The sequence below is a fragment of the Anser cygnoides genome, chromosome Z (assembly GCF_040182565.1).
Source record: "Anser cygnoides isolate HZ-2024a breed goose chromosome Z, Taihu_goose_T2T_genome, whole genome shotgun sequence".
Taxonomy (NCBI): Eukaryota; Metazoa; Chordata; class Aves; order Anseriformes; family Anatidae; genus Anser; species Anser cygnoides.
In genome coordinates this window covers 59,610,546-59,632,366 of record NC_089912.1, presented here as the reverse complement: position 1 = coordinate 59,632,366, position 21,821 = coordinate 59,610,546, and the positions used below count along the sequence as shown (strand labels likewise).

Sequence of the window (21,821 nt, the reverse complement as noted above, 5' to 3'; positions counted from 1 at the left end):
GCAGAGCCCACTCGACTTGGAATACCGGCAGTTGGCCTGTAGGAGAAGCACTTGTCCTTGGAGAAAACTTGCACGTTTACAGGTTTACGTCTTGCAAACGGACGCGAGCTGCGTCTGAGCGCTTCGGTCAGCCACGATGGCACAAGTGCTGCAGGTGAGTGAGATGCACACCTGCATGCGGGAGGATGGCTGAGGGCCATCCTGAAGCTCAGAGGTGTCCTGCACGTCGCTGCCAGTCCTGCTCAGAGTGTGTGCAGGGCATGTCTTGGGCAGTGCTAACAGTTAACGTGTGTTGGCTGGTTTCATTGGCCAGCCTCTACATTTTTCTAGTTTTCAGGCACCCTGAATTATCGCTTAGAAGGGGTTAGGAGTTGCTTGTAAACTACTCTGTTCATGCGCATTCTTCTCCAGGATGTGATTAAAAAAAAAAAAAGCTTTTAAGCATGCGCTACGAATGTGTATTTGTAAATTAATACTACTTCATGCTTCATTTATATATAAACATACACTATATGTTATGTTGTATTTATAATATTTAGATATGTATATATTAAAACTATAAAATATAGGTAATATATCTATTACCAAAAATATATATATATTAATGCTTGGCCTTCTGGCCGTGGACAGGAATTCATGCTGGCAGTTCTGTTCTGGAGGCTGTCAAACCTCCCTGTCGTTAGGTGGACTTCCAAAAATTTCCCTTCTGCCTCAGAAAGAGGTTAATCAAGGTGCGCATCTATTTGTGATAACGAATACCTGCAGTTCTAGGAGTGCACAGCAAACCAAAAATAATCTGAGGACAAGGTAATCGGGGTAAATTCAGAGAGTGTTTCGTAGTAAGCTAGGAGCTGTTTTAAAACTTTTGGCTGCGGCTCTCCTGTAAATAGCAATCAAACTTCCAGAAATGTCTGGCGGTCAACAGCTCCAATTTTCTTATGGTTCACACTTTGTTATACCAAGATCAGTACTTGAGAATTCCTAACTTCTCCTGCATTGCATAAATGAGAGAGAGTTTCTCCTGGAAGTACCTGAGTAGGGTTTCTGGAGCACTTTTGGACACCAGACCCTTCAAAGACTTGTCATCTTTTCATTTTCTGGAGATCTCTTAAAATATTGCCCTAACATTATGCCCTCTCCAAACTTACAACGTGGATCGCTCTTCCTTGGGACGTTGTTTCTCTGCTCACCATCAACATGGCTGCATAAGCATTACCGTCTAGTGTGTGTGTGATGGTTGTGGGTTGTTTTCCAAGAAAAAAAAAAGACATTAACATCTTCTGTCAAAATATTTGAGCTGTTTATAGCTAGACCAGTATCTTAAGTTCACCTTGATGGATTACACTATACATTCCTTGATCGTCCTTAACTATTATATAGTATATACCAATCATAATTACTTAATCCGTTTGGTTTCCTATCGGTTTCTTCAGGCTTCATATTCTTCCTGGTACTTTATATATTGCTGTAACAAGCTCTTGAAAACAGATACATGCTTTCCTTATGCAAAAGTAGCTCAGATTGCTGGTAAGTACCTAGCGACTTCACTGCAAAAGAAATAACAAATGGCACGTACAGCTGACAAGTGCCTGAATTGCTGTTTTTGTGTCAGTAAAACTAGATTTCATATTGGTAAGCAAAACTAGCATTTCTGTCGTTTAAAACACGTGCCAAGTGCAAGCCCCTAGGTTTAAAGGGATTCTTGTTAATTTGAAACACCTCCTCTTCAAGCATGTAGACATCTTAAAAACATTTACTGGAATATCCCTGAATCATCCGATGATCTTATGCTTTGAGAAATTATTTCTTCCTTTCTGCTCAACTTCTAGAACTTCGGCCTTTTCCATCCTCTTCGTCTGGTTTCTTTGAGGCATCGCTTTGGTCGTGGTAGTAGTTTTTTTTTCAGTGGACTAGCTCGATCGTTTCGTTGTCAAAATCCCTGCTGCAAAGAAACGCCGCTCTCGTTTTGCCAGGATATTATTTGAGCGTTTTCCCATGTTTGTTTCTGTCCTCAATTTTGTCTGATTATGTTGACAGAAAATGGTACCGATTTGCCAGTGGGATTGCATGCACTCACAGTGCTCCCTCCTATTCTGACCGAACCACCACAACAACCAAGTACCAGGACAGTACGCTGGGCAAAAGCCAAAGGAGATTTCTATTTAAAGTAAAATAATAAATAAAATCAACCAACAGCTCCTTTTCAACATCTCTCTGTGAGTTTGTTGTTGGCTTGAGGTTTGCTGTTCCAAGGCTGAGAGCTGATTGAGTCAGACAGTTGTAAAATTGAATCTGACTCTGGGTTGATTGCAGTTTTTCCCACATTTCTCATATGTTTTCCTCTCTCTCACCCTCTTCTAACTTGCATTCGGTTTCCCACGTTTCAAATAGTCACAACACTGTGGTATTGTGTTCTTACATACTACCAGAAAACCTTCATATTTTTGTATTTGGGTCACGTTTGCAGCTTCAGGAATAGAGGACAGTCTTGAGATTCGCAGCAGATATATCCTTCCATCACAAATTGTAGCGCCTGTGTCTGGAGGAGCTGAAGTAGTTGCTTCCAGCAACGGGCCAAGAAGATGTGCAGTGCATTAAGCGGTGGCTCTGACATCCCGTCTGTCCTGGAAGTTTTTCATTCTCTTACTGCCGTAAAACAAACAGAACTCAATTCAAGTCCTGTGACTCCCAGTTCAGTGGAGCTAAGGAAAATATGTGAATGTTTCCTTCCTTGTTCAAGTTGTTCTCTTTCTGTAGCTTTTTTTTTTTTGAGTGTATTGGCTGAAGTGAATTAATGATTTTATTGCAGTGGCTTCCAGCTTTAGTTGGCAACGTTATAGACTTGATTTAGGAGCGTGGTGTGTAATTTACTTTGTTAATTCCTCAAGGTGTCCTTCACCAGATATGCCTAAGCCTCAGGTTTGCCTTACAGATAACCAAAAACCTCTTCAGTTGCTAGCTAACAAAGCGATCCTCTTCTTCAGTGTCTGTGTGCAGAAGAAAGCCACATCTGAGACTGCTCTGTACCAGGAGCACATCAAGAAGTTATGCACAGCCGTGTTGTCGAAAGCTTTGACAGCTCTGTAATCGAGCTTTGTACTGGAGAGAGAAGGTAGTCGTCTTATTTTGCATTTCAACACGTAAAGGTTAGGCAGTCTAATGGCAAATAGGGCTCTGGAAATGAAAAGAAGCCTGTATTGTTTTAGGTGTCACAGTAAGAGAACTCCTGAGATCTGGCGACAAAGAAGAGAATATATAATTGAAAATATTTTTTGTAGTGAATAAGGAATATGCTCGTTTCTTATTAAATTGTTGTAATTTAGCATTTGTAGCCTTTTCTCGCCGCAGTGACATGCGAGAGGTCGCAAAGTGTCAGAGCTGGGATTAAACGCAGGAAGCGCGGTAAAAAAGAGAAATGAAAGAAAAAATCTGTGTATATAATTTGGCTAGGCAACAAAGGAGACAGATGACTGTGCCTTTTTATTTAAAGGCAGTAAACACTGAACTGGGAAGAAATGTTTTATGGTATTACATAGAACCACTTATAGGAATAAATGGGTGAAGTCGAACCAAGGAATACTTAGGCTGAATATTAGGGGAGAAAAAAAATCTTAACGTTGAGGTTTATTAGATTATGGAACACTCTTCCCAGAGGATGTGGTTCAAGCTCCATTACTAGTCCCTTAAAATTAGACTGGATAAAATAACAAAATGTACTGGAGGGAACACTTTTGCATGGGTAGGGGATGAACGCGGTTACCTAATCCATCTTCTCATTTCACTTGCTTCCATGATTCATTTCCTGAAAGACTGCTTCCAAAATGTGTTAGTGACATCACAGCCTCAGCCTCCTCAGACATGTTGGTGCTTCCTGGTAGTGCAGCTTTCAGATAGAGTTTATTTGGAGATAAAATTAAAAAAAAAAAAAGCTCAGTTATGCAGGGCTCCGTGGCAAGAGTCACAGTTTTCGGTACAGCCAGGTTAAAAATTAAAAAAATGCAGAGTGAGGGAAAGCCTTTCAGTCATGAAATAATGTAAACTCGTGCTCTGCTGCCTTTTTCCAGTAGCTCCAACGGCTCAGCTGCTCCTTGCAGCTTCCCCAAGCTGTGGCAGCATTGCTGGGAACCATAGGGGAGGAAGGAGACCGGCAGAAATCAGGTGCTTGGGATGCTTTTTAAAAAAACCCAACGTGCACACATACACCTGGGCTATTGCTGGAGAGGCGTGATGAGGTGAGGGGCAGGCAGCAGAATTTGCGTTTCAGATCTTGGCTTAACAGAAATCACTGCCTTCTGCCTTTCTTGGCAAGTAGGATGAAATACTTGTCTCGTTTAGGATAACGTTATTAGGTATGCAAAACCTCAAGCAAACAAGCTGCATTCAGTCGTGTGTTTCAATGAGCCAGTCTCGTTAGTTCTGTTGCACCGATTTGATGCGAAAACAACTTATTTGGGAAGCTGTTTTAAAAATGGTTTTTTAAGAGCACTTCGAAGATGTCACCCAAAACACGCTTTCAGTCTTTTTATAGCAATGGAGTCATTTTCGTATAGAATTTAGGAATTTAACACCGCCTGAAAAAAGGCTATGGGAATCCGCTCAGTAAATTGGTGAGAGGAGTGTGACTTCGGTCTTGCACAGGGCATTATGCCTAGGACTACGTGATAGTTCCGGGTCAGGACAGGTTTTTAAGCCTCAATGTGCTGTTTCGACTGATCACATTTACTCTGATATATGTGCTTTTGCAATCCCAATATCCCAAGCAGAATGGGCTGGACGTAGCTGTTGTCTCAAAACGCTTAACAGCACTGCAGGCATGCTTTCAAATTAGTATCACCCACGTGTGAATTCTTGCTGCAGCCTGCTGATGACTTAAAAACAAGCTAGCCTAACTGTATTTAAAATGTGAATTTATTTTGCCAGTCTCCCAGAAACTAACCTTTCATGCTGGCTTTAAAATGTCTGTCTTCTGTGTTGCAAGCTAACCTGTAAAAAATACGCCAACAGTCAGGAAAAATATTGCTGAAAATAAAAAAAAAAAAAAAAAAAAAAAGACATGTGCATTATGGTATAATGTTTAAAAAAAATCTATCATAAAACTAACAAAAAAAAACAAACTTGTGTCAGCTGAAGTCAAGAAAAAAAGATATTGCAATATTTAGGAATTGCAATTTTTATGCTTCTGAGTTTTTATAATTTTCCTGCCTACAAATTTAGTGCAATCAGATCCACTTGGTCAGTCTGAGCTTGTAGGTTGTGTTTACGTCAGTGTGTCTGTGTTCGTTATGAGTTTAAGGTTGTTGGAATATTAGCCTGCGAGTTCGTTAACCATAGAAAAATTATTCCATATTTCCTATATTTTGGCTTTGTTAGTCTCTTACTGTACCGAGTCTTCCAAAAACTTGTAATGGGACTCTCTAAAACGAGCATAAATGACTGAGAGCATCAACTCTGTAAGTATACCTGATGTCCCTCACAATTAAGAGTTTAAGCTTCTTAACTAAAGCCCTGAGTTGTTTAAGGATGTGCTTCTAAAACATGAAATGACTTGAGACATAATGTGAGCTCCATCTTCGTGCAGCAGTTGCCTCGCTGATCCAGCCTCTCCCGTTCATGATTCCATGGACCACTTTTTCCTCTCCCATTCGTTATTACATAACATCCCCGTGGCAACTTGAGAAATTGCTTACATGGAAAAGTAATCGTAGGAAAGTATTTATGTATTTTTAGCTTTCTTCTAACACAATGTAGCAGCTGGAAACAAGGACAGGAGCCAGCACAACGTGAACTGCCAGCTCTCTGTGGGCCACCAGAAAGCGTTCATCAGACCACAATGTGAGAATCATTGAATTGACTTAAGAAATGTGACACACATAATAAACATTTAAAAAAAAAAAAAAAAAAAAAGAAAAAGATAAAAAAAGAAAACCTCTCAAGTTCCCAGAGCGGCTGCTTGGTCATAATAAGGGTGAAATGCTAATTGCAGTGGTTTTGAATGATACTTCATTCGCTAGTTTTGGTGGAAGAAGTTCATGATGGTATCGAGGTATGGAGCTAGGGCTTGATCTGCAGACTCCTGGAACAGGGATAGTGAAAATCACGGAATGGTTTGAGTTTGGAAGGGGTCCTTCAAGATCCCCAGGTCCAACCCCTGCACTGGGCAGGGACACCTCCTGTGAGGTCAGGTTGTGTCTTCCGTTTTGGAATGAAGGAGCAGGTTTGTAAATTTTGGAAATGTTAAAATGACAGTAAGAGATCAAGATATTTCGAAGCTTCGTGGTCAAAATTCTTACTTTTTTCTCTTTGCCTTCGTTATCTTTGCTCTCAAAAGCAGCCTGGGCTTGCCACGTTAATCTGGGGCTGCTCATGGAGAAGTCTTTGTGGGTGAAGCTTGGCACTCAACGAAAGAGTTTCAAAAGCAATCAAATTCATTGACAGGATGATAATGTATGTAATGAGTATGACTGCATTTTGCAACTCTTATTTAAAAAAAAAAAAAACCTTTTTCCAGAAAAACGCTTTGAAATAAGTAACATATTTCCTCCGTGTTAATTTAATGCTCTCAGAGAGCTCATAGGTCTTCATACTGAATTTGGAATAAGGTGTATTTTGTTCAAGAAGTGCAAGTGGTCCAACATATATCCCAAGAGAGCTCACAAATTAGGTATAGCTCGCAGTTTGTTGATATGCTAACTTAAAATAATTGTATGCATTGCTATTAATTTCGATGCTTTTTGCTGAGTACTTTTTTAAGCACTGTCTGTGCTCTTACCTGTCTTTTGGTTTGAAAACCTTCTTCAAAATCAAGCTGTTAAAATTTTCTTTAGTCCCATGAAAGTATAAGTGCATTTAAACTGTTCTCCGAGTAGGTACAAACACGAACCTTATTCGTTTCTTCCTGTTTTTGCATAGCAGAGAGCAGAGCATTAGGCTGAGATTTCTGCCTCGTTCTATTTACATTAAATAATAGTCTGGGTAAAGACAGTTCCTTTTTTTGATGAATGTGTCATAACTTCATTTTGCCATTAAGTGTTGTTCCACAGACTGTCAAACTAGATTAAAATCCCTGTCTTGTTTGCATGGCTATGAAAAGTGTTTCTAGTCATCTTAGAGCAGCTCTTGGATTCTCTGTTGCAAAAGTTGTACCTCGCTCTTAAAATGAGGTTTTCGTTTATCCTGGTAGGAACCACATGAAAATATTGCTTCATATTGTTCGGTTGTAGCTGTCGGAGATCTCTGAAGGTAGGAGTTGATTTTAGAATCTTGAAAGAAACTCAAAAGGGTTGATTTTGTTGGTTTGTTCGTTTAGGAAATACTTCAGCGACAACTTTGATGGCACCTGAAGTACTGGACTAGGGAGTACTGGACCACTTCTGCTTGCTTTACCTGCTGTGTCTTACACAGAATTGTATGAATAGGGGGAAAAAATATATACGTGGTGTGTAGTTCTGAGGAAGAGCATGGAAAATGGAGCTGTTCATTCTGCTTTTGAAACTAAAAGCACCGTGTTCCCTCTTCTCAAAGGACCTCCGTATTTGCCAGGAATAATTGGCAAAATGTTAATGTTGCTCTAATTGACCAAAAAAATATATAATCCAGTAATGTGGTTCCCCGTGGAAATGAGTAAACAAATAAAGCTGTTAGAGAATGGCGATTAAAAATGGATTACAAATATTTTGCAGGAAATGGTAAATTGGGTACACGAAATGTATACCTAAAAGTTGAAGGGTGTTTCAAGGTTACAGGTTAACTTCATCAGGGTTATAACTGGCACCAGAAAGGCAGTATTTGGTCATGCAGAGCTTTTTCAGTGTTTATGTAACTTAAATTTGAAATTTGCATAAATGGAAAAAAAGACACAAGTGTAGCAATGTGATACTTCAAATATCGAGAGCCTTCAGAAGTAGGAGCATTGACTGTTAAGTCTCTTACCTGTTTAGCACCTTAATCTGCTAAATCTTAATCGTGATTAGAAGTAGTATTTGCCTTAGAAATGTCTTAAGTTGAGTAGAACTGGGTACTCCAACCAACACGTAGCACCTAATCTGACGTCGCATTTTGGAACCGAAATGCGGCTTAGCATGGGATTGATTTTCTGGAGGGCTGCACTTGCCAGCAAGAGACAGAACTTCAAGAGGTGACTTGGGTCATATATCAACGTGCAGATCCCTCTCGGTCATAATGACCTCATTCTCCCTGGTGGAAGATTCAGCTTACTTGTCAGTGCTTTGGCCGTCTCCCTCTTTTCCTAAATATTGAGGAAAGGTGTAGTAATGGCAGATGCCAACCACAGAAGGGTGGGGCAGTGGAAAACTGAAAAGCTGGCTTAGTTGAGAGTTATACAAAACTTGGAGAAGAAGTGTGCTAAATTTGAATTCATTTAACAAATGACGATGATAAATATATGGTAAATATATAGGGTTTTTTGGTTTGTTTTTGATCTCTTCATGAATTGCTTCGCATGTTACATATCTGGAGAAATCACGAGTTGAAAAGCGAACTTTATGGTCAACATTTTTGTTTGGCCTCCTTCTGATTTGAGGACAATAGAACAAAAACGTGGTCATAAAGGGCTATTAAAGCAACATGAAATTTTTAAGAGAAGGCTCTAATTATAGTGCTTTTTATTATAAGAAGTCCTCCAAGCTGCTTAACAGTGAATAGCATTAGTTCCTTTGTCTTTGACATGACAGTAATTGCCTTGCAACTGTGTTGGTGAAGGGGGTGTTGGTTTATTACAAAATCTGACTATATAATTGTATTTGAGAAAAAAATATTTGGCTGTTTTGAAATTTTGTAGGGCTAAGAGCACTTGAAGTTCTTTTATGTTTTCCATTCAAATAGCTTACAAGTTTTTGTCCTGTGCAACTTGAATCTGGAAGAGCAGGAGATTGGAAACTCAACCGCTTTAATTTTTCTTTCTGTAAGAAAGTACGTTATAATTAATTTTGACTTTTGACATGAATGAAAAATAAGAATTTTCAAGTCGAGATTATTTCCTGTTGTTGAGCTGTGTACTTAAAGACTTTGACTCAGTAAGGCTCTACTTATTTGATGAAATGATCCGAACCTGCCATAAAATTCCAAGAAACGCGTTAAGCGGGCGTTTGGTGATAAATTTAATCCAATGTGTCTGAGAGGGGCTGCTCCTTATCACAAGGGAATGTCCCAGGAGCCCAGACCTGATGAAGGTAGGAGCCCTGGTTGAAGTTGAATTTATCGTGTACGACCACAGTCATGGGGGATAATTCTGTGCTTTTCCCTGATTATTTTTTTTTTCCCCCCTTGTCTGCAGCATTGCTACTTCAGTTTTGGTGCTTCTCTTCTTTTCCCCTGTGTAATTCAGCCTCGTGAATTACATGCATTTTGGGCTCAAACATCAAAGTTTAAACGGTACAACAATGAGAGATTAAATGAGCTGCCTTCAGGTGCAGCCTTAATACTGGAGCTGTGTATGTACCATATATATTCATCTAGATAAAGGGGGGGGGGGTTTAACACACATTTTTACTGTAGTTATTAAGCAAATAACTGAGCTGGTATGGAATAATTAGCTATTTGCATCTTCGTACCTTATAAACGTTTGCAGGTATAAAATAAACGGAGCTTTGGGGCTTTGTTAGATGTGTATTGTTGAGCTGCACATGTATCCGTTGTGTATCGCTGCAGTTGTGAGATAAGCACAAAGGACTCGATCTGGATGTTCTCTTTTAAGCAGTGTTAGTATTTGTTACTGTCTCGTGCCTAAAATGCTGAGGTTATTAAAATTAGAATACATCAGAAAAATGCTGCATAACACAGCAAGCCATTTTTATTAAAGGGGCAATGTACAAGCTCCTTTTCCTCTCAGTATATTTGCATTTTCAGGGGTGCTACGTGAATCCTTCAGCCAGGGGCTGCTTTGTGTTTAAGGTTCACCCATTCAAATACACACTCCTGTTTCACGTCTCTTCTGCGCGCCTTTTCACGTCTTCCTGTGACTTAATTTTCTTGAACTTCCAATAGTCTTTCCATTGAAATTTTCAATGATCTTTCAATTCCTGCCTCTCTGCGGCCAGTGCTGTGAAATTTTCATTTTGAGAAATCGGGTAGCCAGGACTTGTTCTCATGGTACAGGGGCGAAGCGTTTTTTAATTCTTCCATGAACCTGTGTGTCAGATATTTCTCTCTAAGGGGGGGTTTGTTCGTTAAAACTTGAACACGCATAACGTTGTTTATCCCTTTTGCCTTTTTCTCTGCAGCTGGCCTGTGGACAGTCTTCACGTTAGGTGGAGTGGGGAGTAAACCAACGCCGCAGCTGGAGCAGTGCTCCCCTCTAGCTAATCAGAGTCTGTTGCTTCTCCTGGTCTTAGCTAATCTGACTGATGCTCCGGATACACCGAACCCCTACAGGCAAGCTATTATGTCCTTCAAGAACACCCAAGGTTTGTATGTTCTTACTTCTAAGCATGAAGTGATGAAAAAGTAGCATTAAGTTGCTGTAACTACTTGGAGATTCCCCTTACAAAATTTATTTTCTGTCTAGCAAGCAAATGTAATGCTACGTTTTCCTCTGGGATTTTTGAGGTGGAGTTGCCCAGCTGCTGAAGCTTAATTGAAGGGGTAGAGTAAGGAGGATGCTCTTTCCTTCAGACTTGATGAATTCAAGGAAGCTTCATAATTTCAGAAGACACAAAGCTGACTCATAAGTAGGCCAGTTATCCGAGAGTCTGGAGGAGTCTCCTAAAACTCTACAGCACTTGGAGAAATTCTGGTTAGCTGGCGTCACGTCCCTTAGAACTGAGATACGCAGTTGAATTTCTAATTGTGTTGCTCACTTCTTGTACTTCAAGTCTGAAGAGAAATTGGTGAAATGTAAACACTTCTATGAGGCTTCTGTACAGAAAGTTTCAGACTCGTTATAGCGCCTGCCAGGTTTTTGAGAAGGTTGGTTCCAGGATGTTTGTCAGGTCAAAGACAGAGCTCAGCCACTGCATGGTGACTTGTGAAGCCATATAAATATCTCTGAGTTGTTCACTTCAACCATTGAGTTTTAAGCAGATTGAGCCCTAAATTCATTCACCTTTACATACGATTTTTTTTTTTCAAGTTATTAGGATGTAGAATTGTTCACATAAGAAGAATTCTTAGTCCTAACGTGCCCCTTTGACCTACTGGATATTTTTTACTGGCAACTGAGATTAAATTTTTGATCAAGGGTGTTGCTTTTTTATTTAACCCAAACGTCTGAAAACTTATACGAATATTTTCTTTTGGTTAACTTTGTTCAGTGTCATCAATAACTAGTGGTTTGTTTCATTGAAAACATACTTTTATGATTTAAAAATTGCTTTCCCCTTCCAGAGGGGGCGGGCACTTTGTCAAAATAAGTGGCAAGTGCCACATACTTCCCCGAGTTGGAAGCTATTTAGAAAGCTTTGCCGAGAGTATGCACTGAAAAGAAAGGGGAGGTGGGACACCCACACTTCAGGGGGTGTAGGCAGTGTTCATGCTTCTCGGTGTTTTCCATGGTGTGATATCTGACAGGTCTTTCAGGCTTGGTGTAAAAAGAAGGTTCAGACGACGTGCAATAGTTGCTGGCTATCGTAATACTAGTCGGTTATAGAAATGGTTGTAAAAAAGCAGGTTTTGAAATTGGCATCTCTTTTTCCCCCTTCTTCGTCTCCTAAAAATCTACTCTGTCCACAAATGGCTGTTCGGGAGCAGTAGTGTTGTCACACAGTTTTCTACAGCAGAACTTTCCCAAATGAATGCATTTTTAAGAAGCAATAAACAATTCAGAAATCTGTAGTCTGTCGCTGCAGAAACTAGGGAATTTTAGTTAAATCCTTCAACTTCGGATGTCTTGTTTATAGAAATACTGCAAGTTTTAAGTCCAGACTTGTCGAATGCTTGAGTACCCAAACTGCTATTGTTCCCAAAATATCCTCCTGCCACGAAATTGCTGTAGCTTTTCCATATGCTTAGCTTGTTTATGTGCTCAGAAAAGATAGCCTTTGTATCCAGTTGCCAAGATGCTGGCATAAATCAGCCCAAAAAGGCAGACTCGTCCCACTTCATGTGTCATCGCAGAAGATGCATGTTTTGGCCGAGTGTTTCTGAGTAGAGCTGGACAGGAGCAGGTTTTAAACAAATTTCTGCGAAGGTTCTTGAGAGTTGAGCTCTTCCGCCCTGGAACAAAACTTTTCACTCTCAAAGGTGTTTTGTGAAGAAAGCAAAGGCGAAATCTCTGTCTTGGGGAGATCGGGAGGCCGAGTAAGGACATGAATCTGGCTTTCTGACATGCTGTATGAGTGCATTGACTGTCAGACTTGTTTTTTCCATTTCCTCTGGAAATTTCTGGATGTTAGAGGTGCGTGTTGATGGAAGTCGTTGTCGAAGCTGGTAAAGCTACTTGTGAAAAGCAGAAAACCGTTTTGTTCTCACTTACAGCTCTGCCCCGAATTATATTGTGAATATGAACAATCTAATGTTAGTTTAGGTGGTGGTAAACTATGCTACAGGGTGTTTTAAATTATTGTAATTAGCCCATAGGGTTATGACCATCAGTGGTAAGGGTGGCTTTTGTTTCCTCCTCGCTCTGGTATCTGTACGAAATATTCCACCCAGAGGATTTTATAGAACTAACAGGTTACCGGTGACCTGCATGGTAAATATATTTGCTAACAATTATTTTTGATTTCTTTATTTCAGATAGCAGTGCTTTTTCGTCATCCAATCCGCACGCTTTCCAGATAAATTTTAACAGTTTGTACACGGCTTTGTGTGAGCAGCAGAAATCTGATCAAGCGACTCTGCTTTTATACATGCTTCTGCATCAAAATGGCAACGTACGGACATATGTGTTGGCACGAACGGACATAGAAAATCTTGTAAGTATCGTTCTCCTTGCCCTGCACTCCTTGCGAGGCGTTGGTCCTGGAAGCTTGGGTGTCATCAGCTGCCAGTGTCCCCCGTTTTATTGTGGGGGCGATAGGATGCCGTGGCAGCGCTGGTTCTGGATTGCTTACCCCTCCTGGCTCACTCCATTAGGCCATCTCAGAAGTATTGCAATAAACAGGTGACCGAAGTAAAAAATAATATAAAAAATAATAACGATAAGGCTAAGCTGTCTTGCCTCTTTCTCAGTGCCACCATTAGTCTGACCCAGGTCAACTGTGCTGACCTCTAAGCATACAAATGGCTTCCAGGGTTGACCTGAATCTGAAACTCAAGGCCTACTTGGTAGGTTTTATGAAAATGCAACTGTAGCGACCTTTTGGCTGCTTTAAATAGGATTGTGGCTAATAGCCAATACAGCAGACACCTGCTACAGTTTTTTGTAGGTTATAAATTAGCTTCTGCTCCCTGCCATGTTTAGTGATGTCGCAAACCACTGGAACAAACCTTACTTATTAAATAGCATTCCTTTAATAAGATAATGGCTGTCTAGGGGAATTGGGAACAGAATAGAGGACCTTTTCCATTTTAATACGTGAAATCCTGCCAGATAATTAGATCCCATGCCTGTTTGATGGCAGATACGGAATGCGTTTGGTCTTAATCCAAGTTCTAGCAGATGTATTGCTAAAAATCAGAGTTGATAGACACCACTGTTGGCAAACTCAGGCAGGACGGTTGATACCGAATTGATGATTCAAAACTGAACTCCTGTGTAGTCTGCAGATTATCTAGGGGTGGAGTTGAGTCATTTTGTATGAATTCTGTCAACAAATCATCATATTTAATTCTCTCGGCTGTTGAATGTAGCACGTCAGGTTTCACAGCTGCTAAACATATCAATTTGCTCTAGAGAGGCAAAGGTTAGGTCTGTGCACTGCTTTGTAAGCGTGGTATTTGATATATTATAAAGCTCCCAGAAGCAGCACGAGGTGTGTGTGTTAAAACAGCTCAAGATGCAGGTACTCAGATGCTCGGCAATGTGCGAGATTCGATCAGTTACCTTTCCTCCCCCCCATCAAAAAAAAAAAAAAAATCAGAAAACCGTGGAAAATTACTGTCAATATTAAACGCTTTACTTTCTGGCGACAGCTATGAAAGCTGAGAAAAGCATAACTGAAATGTCAGCGGCACGCTTGGGTTTTCCTACAGAAACGTGAAGCTGTCTGCTCTGTCTCGTGGCTATCCTAGCCTTCACGTTGCTCTTCGTGCAGCCTGGTGCTTCTTGTTACTGACACACCGCTGCCATCTTTTACAACCTGGTATTTTTATTTTTTTATTTTTTTTTTCAGTGGACTAGTAAGGACGAGCTGTAGCAGGCAATTGAGAGGAGCGGTTTCAATTGCTTTATTACATGGGCTGAGCCAGACGCAAAAGGGATTGGGGCTGGGGAGGTTCCTGGGCAAAGAAATCATGGTCTCGTACCATTACAACCCTGCAGTTAAAAAAAAAAAAAAAATGGAAAGAGTGTATAGAAATGTGTATATATGTGTATATATATATATATTTTTTTTTTTTTTGTGCTTTAAAATTAAAAAGATGTGAAGGCTTACCGTGGGAAGCTTAGAAAGCTAACTTTGAACGGAAAGGACTCTCACCTTGCTGAGAGGCGTGCTGAGAACTAAAGCCAGCAAGTTGAGAATCCCACAGCTTAGAGATACAGGAGCAAAACAGTTAAGGTCATTAATTCGGAGGAGGAAATGGCTGCCAAAGCAGTGCTTTCGGAGGATTTCTTTGAACTGAGGGCGGATGACGTGTTTCGGAGGTACGTGGCTTGATCAAGCGTAAGTTAGTGGGCTCTTCATACAGTGCCAGCTGAGTGAAGTAAAAGGGGCTGTGACGTACGAGAGCAGGTCGGCATTCAGCTGAGCTCTCACCTTATTGTAGGGGTTCTGGAGGTTGTTCCTTTTTCCTTTCATTCAACACATTACAACGTTTATTGTCCCGTTTTTTTTGTTTGTTTGTTTGATTGTTTGGGGGTTTTCTATACGTTCTGGGTTTGGTGCCCAGGAAGCATCGCTAGCAGATGTTCTTCGGCATTTCCTAGGGTGGTTTTTTTTTTTTTTTTTTGAGCTTTATTTGCTCTTTTGTAACTTCAGTTTAATTTGTAAATTGATTCAGGGTGTTTTTGTTAAATGTTATAATAGATTGTTTCTGCTTGCATCCTGACTTGCGTATAAATCCACCTCTGTCATTGGCATGTAGATACCTTTGTTTTCTTGCTTTATCATTGATAATGCAACGTATCTTTTTTTTTTTTTCTTATAGCAGCCTTTTTTCTTGTAATAGCAGTCTGGTAGAATGAATAGGATATGTCTCCCATAGCTTATAGCAAGTCACTTTGTATAATTTCATAAAACACTTGGTTTAAATGTCTGATGCTATTAGGGATGTTCATGTCCGGAATTTGGCTACGAAATTAAACGTGCTTGCGAAGATTCTCCAGGAAGTGGTGGGACTGGTGAAATAGGGGCCAATTAAGGCATTTTTTCATAAGCTTAGTGTCATGGTTTGTGGATGGGAAAATGTTGAGCCTTTTCCTGTTTGTAGGAGCAGTTTACACATGCAGTGCCAGGGGAATATCTACTCGTAAGAAACAAGCTATTCCTATTAAATATGTCTTGCTTTGGCTGCTGACCTATACGTTTTACTGTTGCTTAACACAACTGGATTGAAATAATGCATAAGATGATGACATTAACTGATGGTACATCATTTATTTTTTTTTTCCAGTGGCATAAATTTGTTTAAGCGAGGCACCGGTGTTGTGTTTCATTGTATACTAAAGAAAAGCTATTTTAAAACTTTTTGCTTGGGAAACTGTTCCTGACCTCTTGACTGAACACAGCACCTGCAGTTTACAAAGTCTGTTTTTACCTGCCCCATGTTTTGGGGATTTAAAAGTAATTTTTTAATGGTGGCTATACCTTACTGGTTAAAAGCTCCTCCTGGAGAAGGAGTGTTAATAATAATCCAATAATGATACTTTAATGGCTCTGAACAAAAGGGCCCGCGGTACAAATAGAAGTGGTTATTGTATGCTTTTTTTCTTGCAGTTTCATTCAGAAATCATTCATTGGAGGGTGTGGCTGCACATTCAGAAGATCAGGGTATGCCAAGGCTTTTTGAATAGAGTTGCATCACTGTAGTTTTTCTTTAAAAAATAAAAAAATAAAAAAAAAGGAAAAAAAAAAAAGATAAACACTTATTTGCATGAATGTTCCTGGATGTAGCCCTCATCTGTTTGGAAAAATGGGCTAGGGAAGTTTTCTGTTAGCCACAAGAGTGAGTATGTTGCATCAAGCATGACTAATGCAGGGTCTTCCCAGTACGTGGCTAACCCATGCCAGTGTGTAAGAAGATAGATATAAAAGTTATAATGTCCACGTATAACATAAAAACGTGGAAGTGCATTTTGGTTACAATTCTTGATGAATTTTAATGCAACTAAAACTCTAATTCAGTCTCGCGTCCTAACTCTTTTTTATTTAAATGGTGGTTTGCTGAATAGCTTTTGACCGGCACTGCTTGTCCTAAAGGAATGTGTACCTCAGCAGTCAGTATACGAAGGAAGAAGTGCCTGGAGGAGGAGGAACGTAGAAACTGTATGCGTTGATTTGGTTTCCACCTGGACATGGCACGGAGAATTTGCCATTTGCCTCCTTCAGTTTGGTCCCGTAGGTAGGATGGGTGAGGGAAGCCTGAAAGAGCGGTGGAAAGGAATGTACTGCGTGAGGCAGTCTATTCAGTGTAAAAATGAACGGAGGATTATTTTAGAGCTGTCTAAGAAGGTGTTCCACTGCTTACCTCCGCAGAGGCTTTCGTTTTTCTCCCTGTGAAGGCAAGTTGTAAATGCGCTTCTTGAGTAGTCTTATATTGTTTCCTCCTCTGTGCAGCTCACCATCATGCTTGCACTTGGAAATGGTGTTGAGCTTATGGAACGCAAAGCTACATATGGTATAAATATTTCAGTTGGAGATAGTGGGAGCGATGGGCTAATGCAGTGATGTTTGTCTCCCATCTCCCCCACCCAAGGAAAGGAATGTGTGTTTCTGCCACACGCCAAGCACATGCTCTAGGGACACGCTGTCTTTGCGTTCGTCTCAAGACCTATATTCACAAAACACAAAAATATCGCCTCCAGTTTTAACTGAAGAGAGATGTTTGGGAAGGATCCTTTGAAAACGTGAAGGGAGGAAGTTAGCAATGTGTAAATATTTTTTTTCCCTCCGCTTCTGCTGTGGTATTGTCTTGACCCTGGCTAAAGCATCTGTCAAAAGGCTTCGTGGCCTGCAGCACTTACCTCGGTCTCGTAGGTTTTAATAGAAACTGTCGTGTGTTTAATATGTTCCAACTGCTTTGGGACTTGTTGATTGTAACAGAACATTCTGGTAATTTCAGAGGCTCATGCACCACTTGGAGTCCTGGCCTGTCACCAGAATAGGTTTCACATGACTTGTTTTGAAAAACAGCGAAGTCTTTAGGTGTCTAGAATCTTCTTGGAATGAATTCTGCATCTCATTCCCTATCTTGGAATTAGGAGTTTTCTCAAGTTCCTTTTTCCAGGGTGTTCTGTGATTTAGGCCTATTCCTGCAGCGTGGGGAAGCCACGTTGTACCGAGCCAGTGGAAAGCTCATTTTCAGTTGGTAAGAGGACAATGTTTGCATCTGGATTAACTTTAGACTAGCATTCAGGTATGCTTGCAGTTGCAATGAAATCTCGTTTTCATTATTGTTGCAAGACTTTGGCTTAAGCTGTTCATCCTGGTGGAAATGTTGCAAGACCTTGGGCTGAACTCTCGTCGTAATGTCAGTTCTCTTTGGCTGCGTATTGTCTAGAATTGGAAAAACAGGCCTTTTCTAGTCTTAACCCAACCCAAACTGGTTCTTTTCTGGGATTAGCTCCACACACCAAAATGGGATCTGAATTTCAGGTCTTAAAATGACCCTGTGCACCTCGACTTTAATGTGCCTGGCTGTATTTCATGAGGAAAGTCATTTCAGACCAGGCCTGTGCTAGCAGAAATGGTTAGAAACAATTGTTTTCCTGTCTGAACTGCTGAGAATCTTGTTTAATAATTTTATTTTCCCATAGTCTAGGAGGGAACTAAAGCTTTCAGAGCCTACAGTAACTAGTATGGCTGGAAATCTCATTTATTAGGAATTGAAATTCCACGTCTCACCACAAGAAAGAATTTGTTTAGACACTCTTGTGGAGACAGAATAAAACAGATGGAAGGTGTTTGAACTCTCTACGTCACCACTTAGGGGTGGTTATTTCAAGAGGGAGAAATTGCTACGTTATTGTTAAGGGCAGGGTGATACATGGGAGGTTTAGAGTCTCCTCTGTTTATTGTCTGAGGTATTTGAAAGACTAAACTAATACACACGTTTTTCCTTCCCTAAAGGTTCTGCCAATTCTTGAGATTCTGTATCACGTTGAAGAAAGGAATTCACACCATGTTTACATGGCTCTTATAATTTTGCTAATCCTTACAGAGGATGATGGCTTCAACCGATCCATTCATGAAGTGGTGAGTTTTAGTAAATAATTCTTCAGACCTAAGAACTGCTTAAATCTTTATTTACAAAGGTGCATCTGTATATCTCTTTTTCTCGGCAGACAGTGTTTAGGGGTTGCGTGTGTTCATCCAGATTTGATGACATGTATGTATTTCTTTTTTAAGGACTAATAAACAACAGTTAGTCTTTTCAGAACATTCCTTACTGATGTGAAGCAACGTGCTCCTGCTCCGTTTCGCAAAGGAGATGCTGCATATACCTCGTTTTCTCTCTTTTTCCGTGTTTCCTGTCGCAGGTTAGCATAGTGATAGCATAGTGATAGCCAAGCAGGCTGTCTCAAAGATGTGGAGTGAGAAAATGGAGGGGGTAGAAGGGAGAGAAAAACAGAAAAAAAATATTTCTCTCTAAAAAATTTCCTTAACCAGTTTGATGCAGCCAAAAGGAGTTTTTAGTTGGAAATCTATTTTCCAGACTAAACGTTGCTTCCTTACTTGGCATTTCTTTTCTGTCTTTCTGCTAGATTAATATCTATTTTGTTGTCCATATAATATGATCCAAATTTTGACTAGCTTTGATGGGCCTTGACCATCTGTGCTGGAGATAATAATGGGTGATAATATTCTAGTTCCCTAGCTTCTAAATCTAAGATGACACAGATGTCTGCACTAATTTTATTTACGTTCCTGTCTAGGAGGTGGAAACTGTCTTTTGGGTTTATTTAAAATTATTGACATGCAAAAAGCAGGAAGCAAGTGTCCAGGTATCTAAATAAAACTTTTCTCCCAGGTAAATTTCCAGCCTGTTTTGGAGTGAATTGGCATTTTTTCTTGGTGCCAAATGGTCAAGCCTTAACAATATTTACTCTCTGAAATCTCAGATTATTTTCTGTATATATATATATTTGTATAGCTCTGTATGTGGAAAGTAAGAAGAGATGATACTTAATATCGAATTCCCTGGGAGTACCTTTTAGGAAGCAACTTTTAGAAAGAGCGTTTACGGTAAGCATGCAGATGACTGAAAAATTTTCCTGAAGACTTTCTTCTGCCTCATGCTCATATGCCTTGAACCTCTACATATGCACCATACGTGCATGTGTGTGATATGTATGTGCAAGTTCCATGTCACAAGGTCATCTACCTTCTCTCATCATTTGAGCTTGTTGAGGGTTTAGGGTACTACACACAAGTTTCACTCCTTTCCTCCATAATCTCTTTCCACATTGTTCATTCATTTTAAAGGGTTTACACACGGTCTTTCAAAAAGTTCCTTACTGGATAAGTAAAAGTGGAAGATTTCTCTAACATTGTTAATGAGGATCCAGCTGTGGAATGAAAACATAAATTAAGTTTCCTTGTCCAGTTTATTCTTGCCATCACCACTAACCCTGCCAATATAGTTGTAGTGTTTTCTGTGTAATATGGATGTTATTTTACTACTTGCATTTTAATTACAAAAATATCTGGTTCCCTTTACCCTATACTGATTTTCTCAGCCCTGCTTTTGCTTCTTCCATTTTCTTCTCAATTTAATCTTTCTTTTACTTTTACCTATGACTTTCACTGACTGTCTCTTTTATTCTGTGGCTGTTCCTCCCTACTGCTCACTCCATAGTGCCTGGTGAGAAGCATCCATTTGGTAGTAGTGCTGTGTGGCCAGGATTTAGCTATTTTTGCTCTTGGCTAGGTAGTGAGAGGTGGCTGAGAGGTACCAGAGTCTGCAAGCCTGTGTATGTGAGCTTTTTTGTCACCGTGACTGTCTCCCCTCATTCAAAATTTCCGTGGTATACTCTGAGAGTCACCTAAATAAAATGTGATACAGATAAGAGAGCTGATGACTGTGATTAAAAACTCTCCATGATTCCTTTATTTATAGAAAAAAATACATTCTGTTATACTTTTTAAAAGTTACTTTCTTGATCGGTGGCATTTCTGAACTCTACAGAGGGATATGGATATCAAAAGACAAATGTGAGCATTGCATCTTAACTCGGGTACTGTTGGCAAACAGATGTATTGGTAGTGGGATCCCACAGATCCCAGGATGGGGAAGAGGCATTGTGCCTCACTTTGCCTGTAAAAACAAAACAAAAAAAAAAAGATACAAAATCATACTGATGCGTTGATTCTCCTCACCTATGCTTTTGAATGATTTAGAGGCATGTTTCCAGGTATGAATGACCAAGTTGCTGTTCAAAAAGTAGAGTGTAACGTAACTAATGCCTTAAACTTTCCCACATATTAACTCCACATGTCCTAAAGTCTGAGAGGGTATTATAGGGAAGCAAAATAGTATGAACGGAGTTGGGAAAACGTAAATGTATTTTTGTCAAATGTAAACATCCAGCGTCAGCTGCACAACTAGAATGAGCTCTTGTTCACTGCAGAAACTTACCAAATTTTAACAAATACAGCAGATTTTTTTTTTCCATCACTTGAGTAAAGTATGAAGAAAAAAGAATTTAATGTATTTTAGGTCAACCTGTTTTTCTCTCTGCTGCTGTATATTCTGTGTAACGTCCTTATAAGAAGCATGACTGTACGGTCCATTTATGGGCTATTTTCCTTTGTGGTATTTCACCCACATTTATTTATTGATTTTTAAGATTAATTTTAGTAAGCTCAGTTTTATAAATCTTGTGATTATACTGACTGGTAAAGAGCTCAGGAAACCACAAACTCTTTGACTGCTGAAGCATTCTTGTTTAAAATGAATGTGGTCTTAACTGCCTGGAAAATATGATCAAAACCATAGGTCCTGTTCCCGCAATTGGCTTAATGCAGTTAGGTCCCTGTAACCATGTAGAGCTCAGTTTCTTTCACTAATAATAAAAGGGTAAACTAGTAAATGCAAGAATTCCCCAAAGGGCACAAGTATTGGTGATTTTTCTTTCCTGATTTATGAAACCATAAATAAAATGAGATTGGATGTCAAAATAACTTTGTACAATACTTTAAGTGGCAGTAACCTATAGCACCACTATAGTACTTTATGCCGTAGTAAATACCAATAAACTGTAAATCACAATTTAAGTGTGTTCACTTTTATTGTGTTAAGAAGTATCTCATAAGCAAAGTTATGGGAAACTGAGAATCTCAGCACTTGGTACATACAGAATTCAGTTCCAGTTCTTTGTGTCTGAATTTTCTGCATGCTGAGCTACAGGTGTCCACGAGCCTGCTGTTAAAAAGGGTCCTTAATCAAATACTGTTTTCTTTTTTATTGCAAGACCACCTCAGGTTTGACTTTTCTGTTTTTCCTTTTTCCCTTTTCGATGCTGACTGCAAACAAATGAAGTTATTCCAACTGTGGCACTGATTCCATGTAGATAACTTTGAAATTCAAAATAGTTTCACACTTCG

At 39.8% G+C, this 21,821-nt stretch overlaps 1 protein-coding gene across 13 annotated transcripts in view; it reads left to right on the top strand.

Moving 5' to 3' along the window:
* DYM (dymeclin) overlaps positions 1 to 21,821 on the top strand; it is a 206,531-nt gene that overhangs the window by 61,637 nt on the left and 123,073 nt on the right. For all 13 annotated transcript variants that reach the window (XM_048079759.2, XM_048079753.2, XM_048079754.2 and 10 more), the window contains 3 exons: positions 10,239 to 10,421; positions 12,691 to 12,869; positions 18,345 to 18,470. In XM_048079759.2, coding sequence (XP_047935716.2) covers positions 10,239 to 10,421; positions 12,691 to 12,869; positions 18,345 to 18,470 — 488 coding nt within the window. The remainder of the gene's footprint in view (positions 1 to 10,238; positions 10,422 to 12,690; positions 12,870 to 18,344; positions 18,471 to 21,821) is intronic.